This window comes from Aristolochia californica, unplaced genomic scaffold, assembly GCF_029961685.1.
Source record: "Aristolochia californica isolate CCGP_79_NKW_82.1479 unplaced genomic scaffold, dmAriCali1.0.hap1 SCAF_13, whole genome shotgun sequence".
NCBI lineage: Eukaryota > Viridiplantae > Streptophyta > Magnoliopsida > Piperales > Aristolochiaceae > Aristolochia > Aristolochia californica.
Genome location: NW_027181804.1, coordinates 13,987,201 through 14,009,339, shown reverse-complemented (window position 1 = coordinate 14,009,339; position 22,139 = coordinate 13,987,201). Strand labels below are relative to the sequence as shown.

Here is a 22,139-nt window from a genome sequence, read left to right as displayed (position 1 = left end):
CTAATGTATTATAGCTAGCTTCATACAACTAATAGAAAGAGCAAACTTCTCCATCAATAACGTATATTCTATGACAAACAACAACGTCGTAAATTGAGGGACTAGAAAGGGTTTAAAATTGGTATCAGAGCAAACATCGTAAATAAGAGCAATCATTAACCAACTGTTGGAAGATGGGCCCAAGCCCACAAAACCAAAGAAGGCCTACACATCCAAGTGTGTTAGAAGATGAGCTCAAGCCCATACGACCAAGGAAGGCCCACACATCCAAGAGAGGTAGAAGATGGGCTCAAGCCCACAAACCAAGGAGAAGGCCCACACATGGTGGAATGATAGTAAATAAATATTTATCTCATAAAGATGGTATTGATGTAATTAGTTTAAATTTTAGGGGTATTATTATAATATTATAATCGTATTCATCTATAAATTAAGCCTCAAGGGAAGGGTTAGGAGACAAATCTGTAACCTCTTTGTTCCTCCTATTTTCTTCACAATATGTCGTCTCTCCTTTTCTCCATGAGATAAATCCATGGAGTCCTGAAAATCAAAATAGTATCAGAGGATTAATTTTCAGGACTCGTAGTTATGGTTTTTACTGGAAGGTGGGCCCAAGCCCACACAACCAAGGAAGGCCACATATCCAAGAGATGTGGAAGATGAGCCCAAGGCCCATAGATCAAGGAGAAGCCAGGATGGTAAATAAAGAGTCATCTAATAAAGATGATATTGATGTAATTAGTTTTAATTTTTAGAGGCATAATTGTAATATTATAGGATTATTAATCTATAAATTGAGCTTTAGGGGAAGAGTTAGGACATAAGTCCATAACCTCTTCTTCCTTCTATTTTCTCCCAATGGGTGTCTTCTATTTTTCTCCATGAGCTAATTTGATGGAGTTCTGAAAATCAACATGGTATCAGATCATTGATTTTTAGGACTCGTAGCTATGGTTTGTAGGGACTCTGGAAACTCCTTTTTTTTTTCTTTGTCATATTGATGGTTCAATTTTTTATAGTTGTTAGAAACTTTTAGTGTCCTATTACTTTTTTAGAGTTTAGACATTCTTCTGGGAAACAACGTTTCGTTTCAGCTTTATTTCTTTTGTTTGTATTTTCAGCATCCCAATTAGATACAGGGATTACTGTTGAAAGCCCTCCGTTTGGTGACATCTCCTTAAGCACCGTGATTATTTCAGCTCTTTGGCTTTTTTTGTGTCATTCCTGAGTGTTGAATCTTTTGCCTTCCGACATCACTTGGCTCTGGATCAATCATCAGTCGCTAGCCATGTAGTGACAGGCATGATGATAGTTTTACTACTGAAAAGAGTAGTACCAGTGTCAAAAAATGAAGAGATGTTTGTGATGCCAGGAAGACTCGAATGAAAGCACCAGAACTTCGTATTGTGAGAGAAAGGAATTTGCAAAACTCGAATGCGAACCAAAGATTCGTCCATGGCAGAGATTCTTTTCCTTTTCAATATTATTTCTCTATGAAGGCAAAAAAAAAAGAATTTGGAGAAAGGTAGAAGGAGAAGATATCAGTTTCTACTAGTTTCCACGGCCCATGCTGCTTCGCCAGCATCTGTCCGGAAAACTCAGCAAGAAACCTGCTGGCGGGATTAATTTTGTGAATCCATATCATCCTTCCTTGGCCTTATCAAGGCCTCGCTTCCGTCAAGTTCCATGGCTGATGGTGCAGCATCCTCGTCTGAGACAGAGCATTTCTGTTTATTTCTCGGCATGACAAGAATAGAGTGAAGCTACAGAAGAGAGAAAGAGAACTTATTTCAGCCAGCAGTATCCTTCTGCTAACATTTCTATTTCTGAAGAACGAAGGCTCTGTTGTCTCTCTGCTGATCTACCATAAATCCAAAAAATTCATTTTGGAAAATAATCAGCCTTCTCTTCGGAATTCACCACTAATTCTTGTCAATCCTCATCAATCTTGGAAACTAGCTGGGATTATGTATGACTCAATCTAATTTCCAGCACGGCAATCCAATTTGCAGCTAGCAACCATCTTATTTTTGGAAGTTGGTGGTGGATAAGATTTCGTATATCACTGCTCAGCTGCCTGATTTATCTCCAGATCACATTCCTACTGAACCTTGCTCAGTACTCTTTTATCTGTGATTATTTATGGAAGTTTATCTTCGAAATCTTATCGTCTAGCTAGTTCAAAAATCATCCCGCTAGTGGCAGACTCCAACCTTGGTTTCCATTCTAAGTCAGAAACTAGTTTGGAAGGTTTTGCCTCGTATCTCTGCTTTTCCATCCTAATGCCGCAATCAAGTTCGGACGTAGACACTGGTTCCATTCTACCGAGGTTCTATTTCAGACTCGTCCGCCATATCTGGTTCGTTGTTGTCTTGCTCTATTAGAAAGCGAGAGTCATAGAAAGATGAAGACACCAACGCATTTAGCTATTGAGCCACACCAGATTTTGATGAGTTAACCCGGGTCAACTTGGTTTGAGTCAACCTGGACTGGGTCAACTTGACTCTGCCCACTTTTTTTTTTCCTCAGTTATACATGTCCGAGTCCCAAGTTTTATACATATTTCTTTTGCGATCCTACTATATTGGTCTACTATTTGACTCAGCTCGATTCAGTTCCTTGTCTTTGGTAGGATTATTATTTTGAAATATTGGCAACTTATTCATTGGTCAGCATATCATTTGGTGCATAGTCCCGCAACGGATTATTTTATATGTCCTTTTTTAAATATTTTCATTATTTAGTACGTATTATTAGGCTCAAGCCCATTTTAGCTGCTACGATTGTGTCTCTTTGGTTGAGACATTATTATTGAAGAAAGACTTCTCAGTTGTTGATTGTTGTCAGCATTGGTTATTCTGAAGAAGAAGAATGCACATGGTAGCCCCAGAATATTATCTTTCGGGAGATTACTTGTTACCCTCCTTAATTGTCATTTATTAATCCTACCATTTGAAAGTCAATGTCCTGTGGAAGGGCAGGATGACGGGGGAGTTTTATTACACTTCTAAGCAATGCCTATAGACCTACTAAATAGGAATGTGACCAACATCCATCATGAGTTAATTAATTGGAGTATGGAGCAATGTCTTACGGCTAGGAGTGATTTTACTCTCACTTATATATATGCCAATTGGGCCTTGGAAGAGACTACCAGCTTGAGGGGGAGTGATGTTATCTCACCCCCAGCTTGAGGGGGAGTGTTGGAAGATGGACCCAAGCCCACACGACCAAGGAAGGCCCACACATCTAAGAGATGTAGAAGATGGGCTCCAGGCCCATAAATCAAGGAGAAAGCCCCATAGGCCCACACAATGATGGCAGGATAGTAAACAAAGAGTCATCTCATAAAGATAACATTGATGTAATTAGTTTTAAGTTCCAGGGGTATAATTATAATATTGTAGGATTATTAATCTATAAATTGAGATTTAGGGGAAGGGTTAGGACATAAGTCCATAACCTCTTCCTCCTCATGTTTTCTTCCAATGGGTGTCTTTCTATTTTTCTCCATGAGCTAAATTCATAGTCATGAAAATCAACAGTTTTTTTGAATTCCCAATTGTTGGAAGATAGGCCCAAGCCCACACGACCAAGGAAGGCCCACATATCTAAGAGTATTATAAGATTGGCCACACGACCAAGGAAGGCCCATAAGATGTTGTGGACTCAATAGCACACCGAGTCACACAACGAAGGAGGCAACAACAACTCACTCAATAGGATTTATTTTTTATATTACTTTGAGTAGGATAGATTTCTTATATTGTTTTAAGTAGGAGTTATTTCTAATTACTTTTATATGTAGGGGCATTATGGGGAATTATTGAAACCCTAATCCTAAAACTCCATGACGTAATCTATTTAAGGGAAAGGAACGAATGAAATAGGAAGCTTTAAGATTTTAGAATAACCTAGTGTAAACAGGTTGAGATCACCTCTTGATCTCGAGTTTAGGGTTTACTCCAAAAATCCAACCTATCCTTCACCCTCCATTGCCATCCATCTCCACCCAAATTCATCCACCATCATCCCTACTAAGAAAAGGAGCTTCCTGCCCCTTTTTCGAGCCCAAAGAGGAGGTATGTCCTCCTTCTCGGCAGCAGCAACAAGAGAGGCCTCAATTCCTCCCTTATCGAGCAGAAAAGTGAGGATCTTCATCCTCAGATCTTGAGCAATCCTGGGGCAACGTGGGAGCTGATCATAGAAGCAAATAAGAGGTAATAATCTATCCCAAACTCGTGTTTCAAGTTAATTCAGAAAAAAGGATTGCACTCTTAACTAGAGCAGCAACAAAGAGGGCCAAACCCTCTTTGCCATGAGCAAGAAAAGAGAGCAGCTTGCTCTAGCAAGCTCAGCATTGTTGTGGGGTATCCTACCTATCACAGCAACTCGTTAGGACCATCAAAAGAGGAGTTTTCCTCCTGGTTGAGCACTGGTCAAAGAGAAAGACTCATATACAAACCCTTGACGTGAAGTGAGCTTAAATTCATAGTGATGGAGTCTCAAGTTCCACGCCGTGTTACTCAATCCATGACCCGGCACCGTAACATAAGGTGGGTCCAAACACATAAGAAGTAGGATCCACCATGATTACCACGAGCTGGCATCCTTATCACATATGTTGGAAGATCAAGAAGGACTCACGAAAGCATCTTTATCTTATGGTCACCTCCTAGAAGAGTTCTAGTTTGAGTTATGTTTAGAGGTTCATGTACTCTGATTATAATAAGTTAATGAAGTCAATGAAGTATCTATCTTTTCCATAAATTCAACATGGTATCAGAGCAGGTTAATGAAGTATCTATCTTTTCCATAAATTCAACACGGTATCAGAGCAGGTTTTGTTAGTTGAGTTGGTCAACCCACAGAGATAATGAGATCCTTCCTCTAAACCCTAAGTTTAGGTTCGTAGTTTTTTTTTTTAGTCCCTACACCATTAGTTTACTTTGCATTTTTCACCTCTATAATGATATTTTCATATTTAAAATTATATATTTAAGGAAATATATTTGAGTCTACTTTCCAAAAAAATCGATTTTCTCCAATCGGAGTTATCTAGAGTGCGATATAGATATTTGAATGAGAAAAGGTCAGATTGAAAAAAAGGATCTAGCAGCAGCAGCAAGCTTCCACTTCTGAGGTATTTTATGCTATCAAGAATTAGACTTTATATGGAGAAATATATATCCAAAAAATATCTGTAATTCTATTCTTTTACCTATTCAACCAATTTTTTATCTGAGTTATCTACAAATATAAATTGATATTTTAAGCAGCAAAGTTCAAATTGCAATAGAAGTTCAAGTAGTAGCAAAAAGCTTTAAATTTTGAGGTATTTTATGCTATCAAGAAAGAAACTTTATATGGGCAATTATATATCAAAAGAACTATATGTAAGTCTATTTTCTTGCCTATTCAACCAATTTTCGGTATGATTTTTATATAACGAGATATTGATCTTGGAAGCGTCAATGGTCATTCAAAAAAAAAATGAGAAACAGTACTTAGTTCGGTCAGATGACAGAGACCGAAATCTATGAGATTAGTTATCTTCTGATAATTATATTTTATGAAGTTGGATGAAATGCATTTAAGTATAGTTTCCGACGAATAAAATTTCATGTCAATCTAATTTATATTTAAATATATATTTGCATTGGAAGAATCAAAAGTCATGCTGGTATTCTGTTGTATTGAAAAATCCGAATTTATGCCAATTGTTTTGCGTCACTCTTTGAGTTGATATATCAAGAAAATATCTCACTTCTCCCTGGTTTGAGGGCTTATTTATACATCTTTGTTATTTTGGCTTATTGCTACATCTATGATATTTGGTTCAAGCTGGGATCACTGCTATTACTTCCCACCTTAAGGGGGAGAAGTAGAAGAAGTACAAGAAAAAAATATTTTATTCCTTATGTTGTGGATAAGTTTATGTGACCAAAATATTCAAGAAAGGGGGAGCACAAAAGATGAAGCTTCTGCATCTAAGAAAAAATATTTATATAGGATTATGATTATTCCATGGGTCCTTCTACGAGGTTTATTATTTTGGTTCATGTTATATGTGTTGGAAGATGGTTGTGTTACATTACAGTTGCTGCTATTATGTTGTTGGAAGATGGGCACAAGCCCACGAGCTCAAGACAAGAAGCCCACACGTCAAAGGAGTGACATATGTGTAAAATATAGTACTTTCCATAAAGATGGCATTGAAGTGTAAATATGTGTTCATTTTTTGTCTTTTGTTTTATCAAGTTGTAGCCCTAAGGGTATTGTAAAACTATAAATAAAGGCATTGGCTAAGAGATAGGGTATTGAAGCACTCTCCTCTCTATCTTTTTTCTTTTTTACGCTACCCTCTTCTCCCTTAATCCAAACTCTCATCTTTCACGTTCTTCTTCTTCTCTTCTCCTTCTCTCTTCTTCTTCTTCTTCTTTCTTGTTGATCTAAAGTTCCTTTCATGAGATCCTAAATTCTACATGGTATCAGAGCAAGGAGTTTAGGATCTCTTCATGGAGTTATTATGAAATTTGTTCAAGAAGTTGTAAAAGGAGTTCAGTCATAAAGAGATAAGTTCATCATCTTCTTATTTAAGTTTTTTTGTTTCCTTTTCTTATTTACATACTCCTTTTTACTTTTTGTCTTTACTTCTTGAATTTTGAATCACATAAAGTCAAGATAAATCTTTATATGTTGTAAAGATTTATTTCTATAACTAAATTGATGTTATATTCTTGACTCCTTGTAAATCAATTACAAGAGTGATCAAGATCATTTGCTGTTTGCATCTTATTAAGATTGATGGGTGAAATTCAATTACCTTTATGTAATTTGGATCCATCTCATTTGAGGTAGAATTTCATCACATATTGTTGTATCTTCTCCTACTTAAGGTTGCTCATGGGTTTGTATTATATTGTTGGATGCCCATTATATGTTTGATGAAATGCCAACAGCCATTTACCCTTTGTAGTTCCCTTTTTTTTTAACTTCAACAATTGAATTTTTTCTTACATTGAAGTCTTCCATGAGCTGAAGATAAATTTCTTCCAAGTGTCTTGGTTTGCCGTTAAATCTTCTCTAAATTTTTGTCTATTGCTCGTTTGTGTTGGAGTTTGGATTAAGGCCTAATTGGTTGCATCTACTTTCTTCTCTTTGTTCTTATGAATACAAGAGAAGTTGAGTGATGGCTAGATGTTATTATCACTTTCTAAAGGCACAAATTTGTTGATAATTTGGTGCTTGCCCTTGTGAAAGAAATTGGTTCTTGTTCTCTTTTGTTGGTGATTGATTTGGTCTACGGATTCTTCAAATTACATAGAGTAATTGTTCTTTGAAGAAGGCTTTTTCCCTTGACCTCCATATTTTACATGCCTCATCATGGAGATTGGATACAATAGTAATAAGAGTGATTTACTCCGTATTACTACAATTTCGCTTAAAGGTCTCTCCAATTACATGAGCTGGTCACAATCGGTTCAGAGGGTTCTTATTACTCGTGACCTCTTGAGCCACGTTGTTAACTTTCCTCCTCCGATTGATGAAGAAGATGCGTCCTACCACAAGTGGGTTAAGGATGATAACATGGTGATAAGTTGGCTCATTAATAGCATGGAAGAGCAAGTGGCCAACAATACGGTCCACTTGGAAACCGCCACGAACATATGGGACACTTGTGCCAAGCTTTACTCAAGCACTGCTTCATTACAAAAAATATATGATGTCTTACAAAACATGCTGCATACGAAACATGGAGATAATATTCACGAATTTTTGGCACGGTTTCGCGGTCTTCTTCAAGAATGGAAACTAACTCAGCCATATTCCACTGATATTGCCGTTCAAGAACGACAAAGAGAAACTTTGGCAGCAGCCATTTACTTATCGAATATTAAACCATACCTTGAGGTGGCCAAAACTCAACTTCTAAGTTCTTCTGCTCTTCCATCCTTCGATGATATTAGTGCTACATTACTTAGGATACCGGATCCATCCCCTCCTTCTCCTATTGATGCTCCATCGGCGATGTTTCTGGCAATCGGGAAACATCTTCCTCATCCCGAGGACGGGGCAGAAATATGAGAGGGGGTCGAACTATGAGAAAATAGAGGTGGTAGAACGGGTCAGAATTCTTTCCGTACTGAGCCTCAACTTTGCACTTATTGTGGCCGTTAGAACCACCTTGTGGCATCATGCTGGAAACTTCATGGCAAGCCTGATTGGGCCACAGCTAACCCAATCTCAGTTAACGTTGAGAAAAATGAAGATAAGGCTGAATCATCATCCGAAAATGTGACTCTTACGGCTAAGGACTATGCCGCATTTCAGAAAATGAAGTCCTTCATGGAATCATCTATTTCCTCGTCATCTACTACTGCCACTACTATTGCCTCAAGTATGCTTTCTTTCTCTTCTTCCTCTTCCTCTTGGATCATCGACTCTGGGGCCTCCAAACATCTATCAAGTAACAAACACTTGTTGCAGTCCTTACCTCCTTGTTATCCTCATAAATTCGTTACTATTGCTGATGGTACCCAAACCAAGGTCATTGGCAAAGGTTCCTCCTCTCTTACTTCATCTATTCCCCTTCAAGATATTTTGTTTGTTCCTCAATTTCCTTTAAATTTGCTCTCGGTTAGCCAATTGACCAAACAATTAAATTGCTCTATCACCTTCTCACCGTCTTCTTGTGTCTTTCAGGATCTCACTACGAAGCAGGTGATTGGTGGCGGCCATGAAAAGGGGGGTTTGTATTACTTCACTCTTCCACCATTAGCTGCATTATCGTCCACTACATCTGAGGCCCAACTTTGGCACAACCGACTTGGTCATCCGTCTACCCCTTCACTTCGTTCTTTGGTTCCATGTTTAAAAGGACTTTCTAATATCAGTTGTGAGGTTTGTCAATTAAGTAAACATGTCAGGAGTACATATTCTCCTCGTCTTACAACTACAAGTACTGCTCCGTTTGAGCTAATACATTCTGATGTATGGGGCCCTTTATGTGTCTCAAATATTTCCCAAGTTAAATATTTTGTGTTTTTTGTTGATGATTTTACTCGAGTGACTTGGTTATATCTATTTAAAGAGTGTTCCGAAATTCTTCCTTTGTTTAAAAAATTTCATGTTATGGTTTTGACACAATTTGGGAAGAAAATTCAAACCCTTAGATCTGATAATGCTAAGGAATACATGTCTCATGACTTCAAATCATTTTATGAGAGTAATGGGTTTATTCATCAAACATCATGTGCCTATACTCCTCAACAAAATGGTGTTGCTGAAAGGAAGAATCGTCATCTTCTTGAAGTTGCTCGGGGCCTCCTATACTCCATGAAGGTACCCTATTTCTATTGGCCTCATACTATACTTACAGCATGATTTCTCATTAATAGGTTACCTTCATCAGTCCTTCATCATAAAACTCCTTACTCTGTGTTATTTAATGGTGAAGATCCTTTTTCTCTTCCTTTGAAAGTGTTTGGATGTACGTGTTTTGTTCATGTTACATCTCCACATAAAAATAAACTTGATCCTCGGTCTATGAAGTGCATTTTTTTGGGATACTCTCGCACCCAGAAAGGTTATGTCTGTTACAATCCTACCCTTCAGAGGATGTTTATCTCTAGGGATGTGACTTTCTTTGAGGACACTCCCTTCTACTCCTCCCATGATGCTCCTCCAGGATGGTCTTGTCCTTCTACTACTCCTTGTCCGCTTGTGCCGATCAATCTTGAAGTGGATCCATCCCCTGATGCACCGGCCGTACCTTCACCTATGGAGTTGTCGGATCCACCCGAGGTAAGTCCTTCTCCTCCTATGTATGGGCCTGAATTTGATACTCGGCCTATTGCTTTAAGAAAAGAACATCGCTCCTGTACTACTTCGCATCCTATCTCAAATTTTATGTCTCACCATCGCTTGTCTTCCGAGTGTTTTCAATTTCTTGCGTCCCTTTCTTCTACTTTCGTTCCGTAATCGTATTAGGAGGCCCTGAGACATCCAGGATGGAAGGCGGCTATGGATGAAGAAATGCACGCCTTATACGAAAACCAAACCTGGCACTTAACATCACTCCCGAAAGGTAAAAGACCGGTTGGTTGTCGATGGATTTTTTCAGTGAAACATAATCCGGATGGATCGGTTGCTCATCTTAAAGCTCGATTGGTTGCTAAGGGCTATATGCAGTGCTATGGGATAGATTATGAAGAGACCTTCTCTCCTGTTGAAAAATAGAATTCGGTACGCATCATCTTATCTATTGTTGCTAACTCCTCATGGCCCGTCTATCAGTTGGATGTTAAAAATATTTTTTTAAATGGTGATATCAGTGTGGAAATTTATATGGTTCAACCACTTGGTTATGTGGTTGAGGGGAGAGTCAGTATGCTGGTTAAAAAAATCTTTATATGGGCTTAAGCAGTCCCCTCGGGCTTGGTTTGATAAATTTAGTCAAACACTCCTACGGTTTGGTTTTCATCAGTACTCAGTTGATCATTCCGTATATTATAAAGATACGGTCAAAGGGAAAATATTATTGGCCGTATACGTGGATGATATTATCTTAACCGGTGATGATGTTTTAAGCATACAAGAGGTGAAACAGATGATATGTCAGGAATTCAAGACTAAAGACCTTGGTATGCTTAAATATTTTTTGGGTATAGAAGTTCTTCAATCCAAACATGGGATAATATTGTCTCAAAAGAAATATGTCTTGGATCTCCTTGAAGAAACAGGAATGAAGGGTTGTAGACCAGTTGACACACCTATGGATACAAATGTAAAATTATGTGCCACAAATGAAGAAGATATTGATATTGGCAAATATCAAAGACTCGTGGGAAAACCGATTTATCTCACAGTAACTAGGCCAGACATATCATATGTTGTAAGTGTGGTGAGTCAATTCATGCACAAACCACAAATTACCCACTGGCAGGCTTTAGAGAGAATATTACGTTATCTAAAAGGAGCTCCAGGAAGAGGATTGTTGTATAAAAAACATGGGCACTTCAACATAGAAGGCTTCTCAGATGCAGATTGGGCTGGATCTCCTAATGATAGAAAATCTACAACAGGATATTGTACTCTGGTTGGGGGAAACTTGGTTACATGGAAAAGTAAGAAGCAAAATGTGGTTGCAAGATCTAACACCGAAGCAGAATACAGAGCTATGGCCCATACCGTTAGTGAACTTTTATGGATTAGGACCCTTCTTACCGAACTAGGTTTTTATAAAAAGGGGTCTATGAATCTGCATTGTGATAATCAAGCAGCTATTCATATCACTTCAAATCTAGTTTTTTATGAAAGAACTAAACATATTGAGGTGGATTGTCATTATATACAGGAGAAGTTTCAAGCAGGAATAATCTCTCTCAAACATGTGTCATCTCAAGAGCAAGTAGCTGATATTCTCACTAAACCTGTTACATCTAAAATCCTATCGTTTATATGTGGCAAGTTGGGTATTTATGATGTCTTTTCTCCTCTAGCTTGAGGGAGAGTGTTGGAAGATGGGCTCAAGCCCACGAGCTCAAGACAAGAAGCCCACACGTCAAAGGAGTGGCATATGTGTAAAATATGGTACTTTCCATAAAGATTGCATAGAAGTGTAAATATGTGTTCCTTTTATGTCTTTTGTTTTATCAAGTTGTAGCCCTAAGAGTATTGTAAAACTATAAATAAAGGCATTGGCTAAGAGGTAGGGCATTGAAGCACTCTCCTCTCTTTCCACAAATTCGTCCAGCCCTCATTTTTCTTTTTGACTCAACCCTCTTCTCCCTTAATCCAAATTCTCTTCTTCCACGTTCTTCTTCTTCTCTTCTCCTTCTCTCTTCTTCTTCTTCTTCTTTCTTGTTGATCTAAAGTTCCTTTCATGTGATCCTAAATTCTACATATGTCACTTTGGATGAGACATTATTATTGAAGAAGAGGTAGCCTCAATACCTTTTCTCATACTATAATTTATTTGACTCTAAAAAATATCACAATTGGGATACCATGATAAATTTAACTCTCAAGAATATCACAATTGGGATACTATGACAAATTTAACTCTCAAAAATATCACGGTTGGGATACCATGAGAGTTGGTGTCCTGGGGAGGGACACGATGGTGGACACTTCAGAGCAATGCCGATAGACACACTACCTACAGAAGACGGAGTGTGCCTTACATCCAGCATTAGGACTGGAGTATGGAGCAACATCTTACCGGCTAGGAGTGATTTTTACTCTCACTTATATTCTTCCAGCAGGGCCTCATGGAAGGATGCAACAGCGTGAGGGGGAGTGTTGCAGCTAGCTGGGAGTTCATGTTGTTCTCTAACCCTCAACTTGAGGGGGAGTGTTAGAAGATAGGCCCAAGCCCACACGACAGAGGAAGGCTCACAAGGTGGGCCCAAGCACATAAGAAGTAGGACCCACCATGATTACCACGAGCTGACATCCTTATCACATAAGTTGGAAGATCAAGAAGGAGTCACAAAGGCATATTTATCTTATGGTCACGTCCAAGAAGAGTTCTAGTTTGAGTTATGTTTGTCTTTTATCTATATTGAGTTATTTAATTATGCTAAGACTTATCTTTAACTGTTAGATTTTGGGTGTAATTGGGACAAAGGTAATTTTATTGTTATTGGACTCTACTACCTTCTTTTATTATAAAAAGAGGTTCATATACTCTGATTATAATAAGTTAATGAAGTCAATGAAGTATTTCTCTTTTTCATAAATTCAACACCAGTTTTTTATATTGGGCACGTGCCTTTGCGTGGGTTCCTGATTTTTGCCCCTATTTCATATAGAGGGAACAATAGTCCATCATATTTGAGTGCAAGTGGCGACTTTTGTCTACTTAAGTGATTTTTCGTATGGAAAAGTTGTCTCCCCCTTATATGTTGTCTTGTGCTAAATATAAACTGTGATGAGAGAGTTGTGCAGCACCGATGGAATTCTGACGTCCACCATGAAGTTCTTCAGCGACATACGCGTATTTTCCGCACTTAGACATGGAGAAATGGTCTTGCGAGTGGTGTTTTCACGAAGAAGAGAAGCAAGCGAGCAAGAGAAGTAAATTTTTCGTGTTTCTTCTCGACATCATGCAGTCCTTTGCCAAAAAATTCTTCTAACGGAAACAAAGGAAGCGGATTTTTTGAAGGGAGGAACGAGTGGTTGAGGAGAAATACCCTGCTGCCTCAAGCAAAGAACATGTTTCGGAGCCCGAAGAGAACAAAAGTACTACAGTGAAAAGGAACTTCACCCAAGAGGCTTGCATCATTTGGACCTCTGTCAGCCAGCAGTATCCTTCTAAAAAAAATTGAGTGACACCAAGAGAGGTGGAGACACAAAGATCCTCTTCCGTGGTATTCTAGCATCGTATATTTCCTCTCTAGCTGCCTTGTCTCCCGCAATTATCTCTATCTGTTTGGCTGTTCTTCTCTTGCTGCAAGTCATCCCGCTATCATCGCTATTATTTCTTTGTTGCTACATTGCTGGAAGATTATCCCATTGGCATCTGATACTTCATTCTGAATACAGCAATGCAGAACAAAGCATACTGGTCGGAGAAATAATCCGATTCCTGAAATTTCGTCGTTGGCTCTCGCCCTCTTATTATGATGGATTGATTTATTTTTTGGAAAGTATCCTTCACTCTGCTAGTGCGTATTTCTGGAATAGCTCATCCTTCATTCAGTGCCGCTTATTATTTTCCAGCCAGCCAGGAAATATGCTAGATTATTTGAATCTGCTCTAATTGATTCAAAGAGATCAATCTGCGGAAGCTTGGTTACTGCTTCGGGAGGATGAAGACACTGACTGATTGATCTTGTTGTGATTGCCTTCCGAAGATGTTGTCTCCCTAGTGTTCTGTTGTCCCATGTTGTTTGGAGGCCAACGCCGCGGGGAAGATGATGTTTCTAAATTAAAAGACCACAAAGGTAGGTGATTTTTAATTTGTGCTGGTTTTCTGCGGGCCGGACTTTGCCGATTCAACCAGCAACCCGTCCCTTGCTTTTTTCTACCAAGTCAACTTGAGCCAACTTGGACTGAGTCAACTTGGTCGAATCAATTTGACTCGACCCACTTGCTTATTGCCTCTCTTATACGGGTCCCGAGTTCTATACCGATTTCTTTCGTGACTCGACTATATTGGTCTACTACTTGACTCGGTCCCTTGGCTCTGGCGTGATATTATCTTGAATTAATTGACAGCTTATTCCTCGATCAACATATTATTTGGTGCATAACCTTCAGGTGGACTCGCAACAGATTATTTTATCGGTTTTCATTTTTGGTACGGGTGTATTTGGGCCTAGACCCATTTCAGTTGTTGCTGCTATTGTGTCTCTCTAATTGGAACATTATTATTGAAGGACTTCTCGATTGATGATTGTTGTCAGTATTGGTTATTCTAATGATGAAGAAAGTACAAGGTGGCCCCAAAATATTATCTTCCAGTAATTACCTTTTACCCCCTTATTTAGCAGTTTTACTCCTACCTTTTGAGAGTCGGTACCCTGTGTTGGGACACCATAATGGAGAAGTTTAGTACTACACTTCTAACCAATACCCATAGACCCACTAACTATAGAGGATAGGAGTGTGCCTAACATCCAACGTGAGTCAAGTCTATTATTCACCCAAAAGGTGGTTTTTTTAGCTAGCTTTAGAAAGTGGGTAGACATGGTGCCCTACAGTAGGCCTACTTTTCCACATGTAAAATTGAGCGAAAAATATATTTTACTATGACCGTTTGACTAGAGTATGGAGCATTGTCTTACGGCCGAGTGATTTTACTCTCTCTTATATTTTGCCAGTTGGGTCTCTTGGAAAAGAACAAAGAGACCACCAACTTGAGGGGGAGGGGAGTATTCGAAGATATGGTTGATTGTCATTTTATCTAGGAAGATCCGTCTCACGTCCTATCTTTCGCTGCTGCAGTAAACCACTATAAAAATGAAATAGTTTACAAGAGAAATCACACACAAAGTGTTGTTTTCTCTAACCTCTTGGGCTGCAACTCTAAGATGTTCCTTGGATGATGATAATCATGAAACCCTAATAGCGGTGCCTCCTCAATATAAAGAGGAAACTAGAGTAACCGCTTTACAAGAGTAAAATTTTTAAACTGCCCTTAATGAAACAACAGTTAATATATCGTAGACCGCTTTACCGCGAAAGTTGATCTGTGTACCAACTCAGTGTAAGGCATTAATTAAACTCCACAACTTAACATTAAATTGGTTAGCTCAAGTGGTTAAGCAAGATAGAAAGGAGCAAGAGAAAGGGATCCATTGATATAAATGGAAAGGGTGATGACCCCCTTCATCTTTCTTTTACCACCTACAGATGAGGTGGAGCCTGAGCCTCCTTGTCATGCAAAACTCCCGCATGATAATGGGATGGCATAAGATCCTTTGCAAACTTTTGTAGGCTTAGACGCAGCTGGAGTCCAAACAAGTAGGTTTGACCATTATTCCATTAGGTTTGCGCTTGATAAAAGGCATGACTCGGAACCTCTTTGTCTTTATACAAAACGGAAGTTTGATGAAAAAAAAATGCATAATTTAATAAATGGTGTCGAGTGAGTGGAAGAAAGACAAAATACTCCTATAATCCATCCCATATGACTAGGATCCTTACCACCTCAGTAGACCCTGCTCCTTTTTCCCATCCTTAGCATACCGAGGGACCATTTAATCCTTTGGAACTTCTAGAAGGACCCACAATCCCACGTCACGCGTCGTGCATTCCTCTCCGGGTTGACGAACCGCGTCCCCCCACGAGATGCCCTCATGATGCTCGGCCCACTCTGATCTTCGACAGGCCCACTTTGTTTTTTCCCACCATTTCGTCAACTTTTAAAAATACGACTGTGTCTAGTTTGGAGATGCTGTTATTACTTTTCTCGTCTTTGTGTTTTGTTTTTTCTTATCGAGTACGACTTCTTTATTCTATTTGCGTCAACGGTATATATACGAAATAAAATAAATGTCTTATTTAATTTTTTATTATTTGATTTATTTTTAGTTATTTTATTCTTGTTTTATCCGTGCAATTTAACCATTTATTGATTTATTAAATTAGCAATAAGGTGGGTGTGGGGCTCTCCCTTTCCCCATCTGTATTTTTCTCGGGAGAGGAGGGTAAAGAATCCCTCCTGTTTTAGAAACCCCACAGGAAAAAGAGAGAGAACGAGAGAGATAGCTTGTAGGTAAGAGAAGGTGGTGGCTAAATCAAGTAAAAATATATGCATAAAATGCTAAATTGTGTGATAGATATTGGAAGAAAGTTTTTATTTTGACAGCCAAGATGTATGTTTTTATAATTCATAAATATAATTGCTAAAGTCATTATTAATACACGGATACACATATTCTTTTAGGAAGTACTGATTGTTTTGCACTCAACTTTATTTATTTCTACGATGAAACTAATTGTCATCTTAATATTTTACAATTGCAAAGCGTGAAGTTAAAGAATTATTAATATTTTAAAACTCTTGGCTGAGCACTGATTTGGTTTGTATCCTTGTTACGAGTTATATAATCGAGTAAAACATATTTGATTTTGAGACAGGTGACATGATATTGATGCAATTATATATATCTCGTCTCTTCATATCCTTGCAAATATCCTTGTCGTATTGTTGCCCATCCACAAAACAATTTGATGGAGATATAGCACGATCAATCCGGATAGGACAAAAGAACCGGATCTGGTGGCCACCTGCATTTCACATGGGTATTGGGCCCGTGTGGCTCGATTTTTGTCTCCGGCTAATCATTTATCTGACTAGTATGATTTTTTCGGGCAGGACCATCGTCTTCTCTCTCTCTCTCTCTCATGATTTCTTGCCTCTCGTATCGGATAGAGATAGGCGGACCACTCGACTCGGTCCGAGTGGCACTAGCACGTGTTTCAGTCGAGACTCCGGACGTGTTACCGAGTTTGATCGACGATTTCACGACTGGGCAGAAAGGGTGCCATGATACGTAAGGAAGAGAATAAGCTCTTCTATATATAGCTTATTTGGTATAACGGTATACAATACATGGAATATGTTACTCTATTTTATCTTTTATTTACTCATTTGACGAACAATAAAATAGAATGGGTGAATAATGGAATAATAATAAAATTATAAAAAAAATTACATAACTACGGAAAAAACCAAATGTATATTACTATAATACTATAAAAGTTATTAAACAGTATCATTATAAAATCATTAGAAAAAACATTTGAATTATATTTTATCTTAAACATACATTCATCCAAATAAAAAAATTTACTTAACTACTCTTATATGTGATCGAGTAATAACTTAATCAGATATGGAATAACTCTTTATGTATTTTTATTCTATTTAATAAATAATAAATATAGAATCAGATAAAATTAACTAAATGCCTTTTCGTATTTTAAAAGGGAGCTTGAGTAAGACCCTTCTTTCCTATGCCATGGAATGCTTGTTCGAATGGTCCAAACCGAGTTAAGGTGTGTGGTCACCACATGACTCGTCTAACTCGTGACTCAGGAGTTACTCCCCTGTGATATTAGAAAAATCCAAAAACAAAACTATAAGAATCTGGGACTGCCGGAGGGACTGGAATTTTTTTGTTCGACAAACGGGAGCTGAAAAAGAGCAAAGCCATGGATGATCACAAGGATCAATGCTATCGCCAAAACAATTATGCGGCTGCCATACGCCTCATTCCCTTCTCTCCTGGAACCCCATTTTGTTTCTTTCTGCAAATCCTTCCGCAAAAATGGAGAAAATGAATCGGAAATAATCAGCCAACCATCGCAAATCTGAAATCTCGGTCGACAGTACGGTTTTGCTTCTGGGTTTTCTGATGGTGCAAAGCGACCGGAGATGCGGGAGAAAGAGGGAGAGGACCACGGCCTACCTTATCGTTAAAGCTACAATCTATGACTTCAATAATTGCCTTGATTAGAACTCCAAATGCGGAAGGGAAAAAGTTGGATTTTCAGCTGTTTGTGTCCTTTTCTTCTTCCCCATTCTTCACTCTTGGCTTTGACCATCTTTTCACCTCCGCCCCCCGTAAATCTCCGATCAAGACTACGTTGACAAGGGGACACCATCAATCGCACCTGACAAGTAAACTCGACAGTGCGTCGTGCCTCTGTGTTAACGACACAAATTCGAACACTTAGTCCCGATTAAACTATCAGAATCAGAAGTTTCTGCCCTCTACGATTCAAAGATCAGAGCATGATGGTGGATGGGACGTGGGTCCCCTGTAAAATGGAGTGTTTTCTGTGGAAAGAGCAGGCATGCTTTGGATTCACAATCATCCCTCGGCTATTTGTCTGCGAAAGGGAAAGAAACCCGAGGACCAACGAATCATTGACTTGAAAACTCTTAATTTGACTGCCTTTAATGGTTCTTCGTTATCCCCACGAAGTCGGTTGTCCGTTTTTCTGCATTGGTCAGCCATTAGCGCTCACATAATCTTCTCTCAGCTCACTATTTTATTTTGTGTCTTCGTCTTCAACGCTTTGTACAGTTTCATCCAAGGTGGTAGTAGAAATGACTCGCACACGGACTCGCTGATATCACAGCGTTCTTCGGTCTAAATTGGTGGTTTTGTAGACTCTTTCATGGCTCATTGCGAAAACCATCATGATAAGGTAATTAATATGGAATTTTGTACTAATGTTGGGAATCTACTTAGCATAATTATCTTGTGCTTAATTGATGTGTTTATTTAGGGTTTGTTGGATCACGGCGTCGATAATAAGTACATAAACAATCCAATATACATATTTTATGGTTTTTAATAATTGGCGGATAGTTATTGAATTTTCAAATACTCGAACCGCGTATTAATGCAACAAATTAGAAGTCACAATTTGGGAAAATTTTCATGTATTTGAGTGGGTTGAGCTCATGTAATTGGAGAGTGAGAGAAAGAGAGGGAGAGAGAGAGAGAGAGAGAGAGAGAGAGAGAGAGAGAGAGGAGTGGACTCGGTGGGAGAGGAAATAAAAAGAGCTTGGGAGATCATCAATGCCCGGCCTTGGCCACTGTATAGTGATAAGAAAGAGGTGATTTTCTCGGCACTTTCCCTCTCTTCCTTCCCTTCACTTCACGTGCTTTCATGGATTTCACATTTCAACCCGACCTCACATTCTAAATCCCTTCTAGCGTTTATAGTCCTGAAATCTTTCCAGAAATCCCTCCTCTCTCAATCCCCTCCTGGGTATTCGCGTTTCTGGTTGTCGCTGTTTCAGTTTCAGTTTGCTTCCTGAGCTGCTGGGGTTAATTTTCTTTGTTTTTTTAATTCTCCGTTCATGGAGCTTGCTCTCTCCGTCGGCAGTGAAGCTACGAGGAAACGGGAGGTCTATTGTGCATCGGGGGATCGATTTCGCCATGGGTATCCGTTGACGGAGAATGTGATTCAGGAAGGTGGAGGGTGTGGTGGTTCCAGGAAGTGCCCTCCTATTCAACTCGATTTGAAGCTTTCATGGTCCAGCGACGACACCGGTACGATTAATTCAACCCTTTTATTTCATTTCTTGTCGATAAAAATTTCTGGGTTTCGACGTGATTTGAATCATTTGAAAAATCTGATCCTTTCATGGTTTATTAATTAAATATATATCACTGTACATTTCATGGGCGGATTCTGGGTTGCAGGGACGAACTACGAAGGCGAGTCCCGGGGAGGTCTGGATGTGAATCAAGCTCCGGCAAGGAAGGATCGGGAGACCGACGTGGGAGCTTCTTCTTCAGAATCTCATCCGACGGCCGGCAGGAAACACAACTGGGAGGCCGACGTCGACAGGGCTTCTTCGAGATGCAGTGACGAAGAAGAAGCTGGTTCCACCAGAAAAAAACTTCGACTCTCCAAAGAGCAATCTTGTTATCTCGAAGAAAGTTTCAAAGAGCACCCGACTCTTAACACTGTTAGTTCTCCTCTGACATTGATATAAACCTTTTGACTCTCCAGAAAGATTTGGTCGCCTGTAATCTCTTCTGATTCTGCTTTAAAAAATCACTTCGTTTAGCTGTTTATATTTGACTGTTGTATAACAACCCATCTGGTCAAGAGTCAAGAACTAGAAACATTTCAGGAGAGTGATGAATAGTTCAATGGCTGTATACAACTGAGAATTCTGTCTTTAAAACGTTCTTCTAAATTTTGGTTCATGCAGAAACAGAAGCTCGCATTAGCCAAGCAGTTGAATCTCCGACCAAGACAAGTTGAGGTCTGGTTTCAGAACAGAAGAGCAAGGTACAGCCACCCACTCTCTTTTTCCTTCTTCTTCTTCTTCTTATTATAGCTGAAGAACTCTTCCTTGGTTTTTAAATTGTTACCCAGAAACTCCATTCTTCTATTCGTTTTTCTTGCTTCTTTCCGAATTTTTTCACCTCAGTGAAAGCGGTCTAATGAAGTTTTTAAAAGGAAACCAGCTTAATGATCCCCTTCTATTTCTTCTTTCTTACTCTTTCTTTTAACTGAGCTCCGTTTGTTTCTAGCCCATAGAAACCATTTGTCTTAATTTGTTTTCTTTGGTTTGTCTGAAGCATTTTAAGTCTTCCGTGAAGAATTAAAAAAAAATCTAGCGAAGCCGTACAATAATTTCGTCAGTTAGTTTAATTTTAACTGAACATCCATGCATTCTCTTTCATCATCTTCTTCAAACTGATCTCCTTTCGTTTTCAAATTTTAACCCAGAAACTCCATCTTTTAATTCGTTTTTCTAGGTTCATTCTGAATTTTTTCTCCTCACTGAAAGGGGTCTTATGAAAGAAAGAAAAAAAAAGAATTCAGCGATTCCCTTCTTCTTCTTCTTCTTCTTCTTCTTCTTCTTCTTCTTCTTCTTCTTCTTCTTCTTCTTTTATATGAGTTCCACTGGTTTCAATCCCAGAAAATCATTTCCATCTTCGTTTCTTTGGTTTATCTCAAACATTAATTTCAGTCGCCTTCCGAAAAAAAAGGAACGAAATGATATCATCTTCGCTTTGTGATTTTTACAGGACGAAGCTAAAGCAGACGGAAGTCGACTGCGAGTACCTGAAGCGTTGCTGCGAGTCTCTAACGGAGGAGAACCGGAGACTCCACAAAGAGCTGCAAGATCTGAAGGCACTGAAGATACCCACCAACCCCTTCCGCATGCACGTGCCCGCAACCACACTGACGATGTGCCCCGCGTGCGAGCAGATCTTGGCAGCGGCACCGCCACCCGTAACGGACACTGCGGCGGCGGCGGTTCCCGGCGGAAACCAGAACCAGAAGAATCCGAGCTTCGGGATTCCAAAATCAAGGTTCTGTCCTCCTTGACCACATTTTATTTCCCTTTCTTTTTTATTTTTAAAAAATAATTATGATGTACATTTCGGTAGTTTGCCTAACAATTGATTTTTGGTTTAATATTACGGTGAAGATAATAAAATAAACCAAACTATTCTGCATCAACAGACAGATAATTTGTAATTTTTGAAAATGAAAGCATAACCCGATGGGACTCGAACCCGCGTCACCCGATTAAAAGTCAGACTCCGCGTATCCATAAGAAGACAAGTAGTTTGATTTTACTCATATGCCCAAACTCTTTATAGAATTTAAACATTTTGTTCTCATCTCGAGGGTTATGCAGAGGTGATCTGCTATAAATTATAATGGAATGTACTGTGTACATGCTGTCACAGAGGAGTTATAGAGCAAGTTACAAATGGAAATTTCTGTGTTTTGACATTCATTATACATGCCCGTAACACATTATGAGGCGCATTAGAGTGTTACTGGTCCGATTGCAAGGCTTTTATGACGCATAATTCATCACCTATCCAATTTTTTGCCTACCCGATATATTACAAGGAGACAAGACCAAGTGACGACAAGTCAAACTAATACTAAACAGTTGTTCAGAGATTTTTTTTTTTTTAAATCTTAAAACCTTATTAGACTCTGAAATTATAGATAAAATGATAAACCATTGTTTTTTGTAAGTCCTAATATTAAAAAACATCCACAATATTTAAAGAGAAATTTTACTATATTACCCTTTTTTTTAATAAATATTAACACAAATAACCAACTTCTAAACTTAATATAAAAAATACCTAACTTTGATCCGTCAAGTCCACATGTGC

The 22,139-nt window shown here is 38.8% G+C and overlaps 1 protein-coding gene across 1 annotated transcript; it reads left to right on the top strand.

Moving 5' to 3' along the window:
* The first annotated feature begins 19,333 nt into the window (after positions 1–19,333).
* Positions 19,334–21,458, top strand: LOC137947678 (homeobox-leucine zipper protein HOX11-like). The gene is made up of 4 exons (XM_068793458.1): positions 19,334–19,526; positions 19,680–19,948; positions 20,198–20,277; positions 21,024–21,458. The coding sequence occupies exons 1-4, from the start codon at positions 19,334–19,336 to the stop codon at positions 21,325–21,327; spliced, it is 846 nt and encodes a 281-aa protein (XP_068649559.1). The 3' UTR covers positions 21,328–21,458.
* The last annotated feature ends 681 nt before the right edge of the window (positions 21,459–22,139 follow it).

Excerpts from the sequence above, each read along its gene's own strand:
- LOC137947678 (XM_068793458.1), top strand. The coding sequence starts at position 19,334 with ATGGAGCTTGCTCTCTCCGTCGGCAGTGAAGCTACGAGGAAACGGGAG. Across the intron at positions 19,527-19,679 it reads ATGGTCCAGCGACGACACCG|GGACGAACTACGAAGGCGAG; the intron begins GTACGATTAATT and ends TCTGGGTTGCAG. Across the intron at positions 20,278-21,023 it reads TTTCAGAACAGAAGAGCAAG|GACGAAGCTAAAGCAGACGG; the intron begins GTACAGCCACCC and ends TGATTTTTACAG.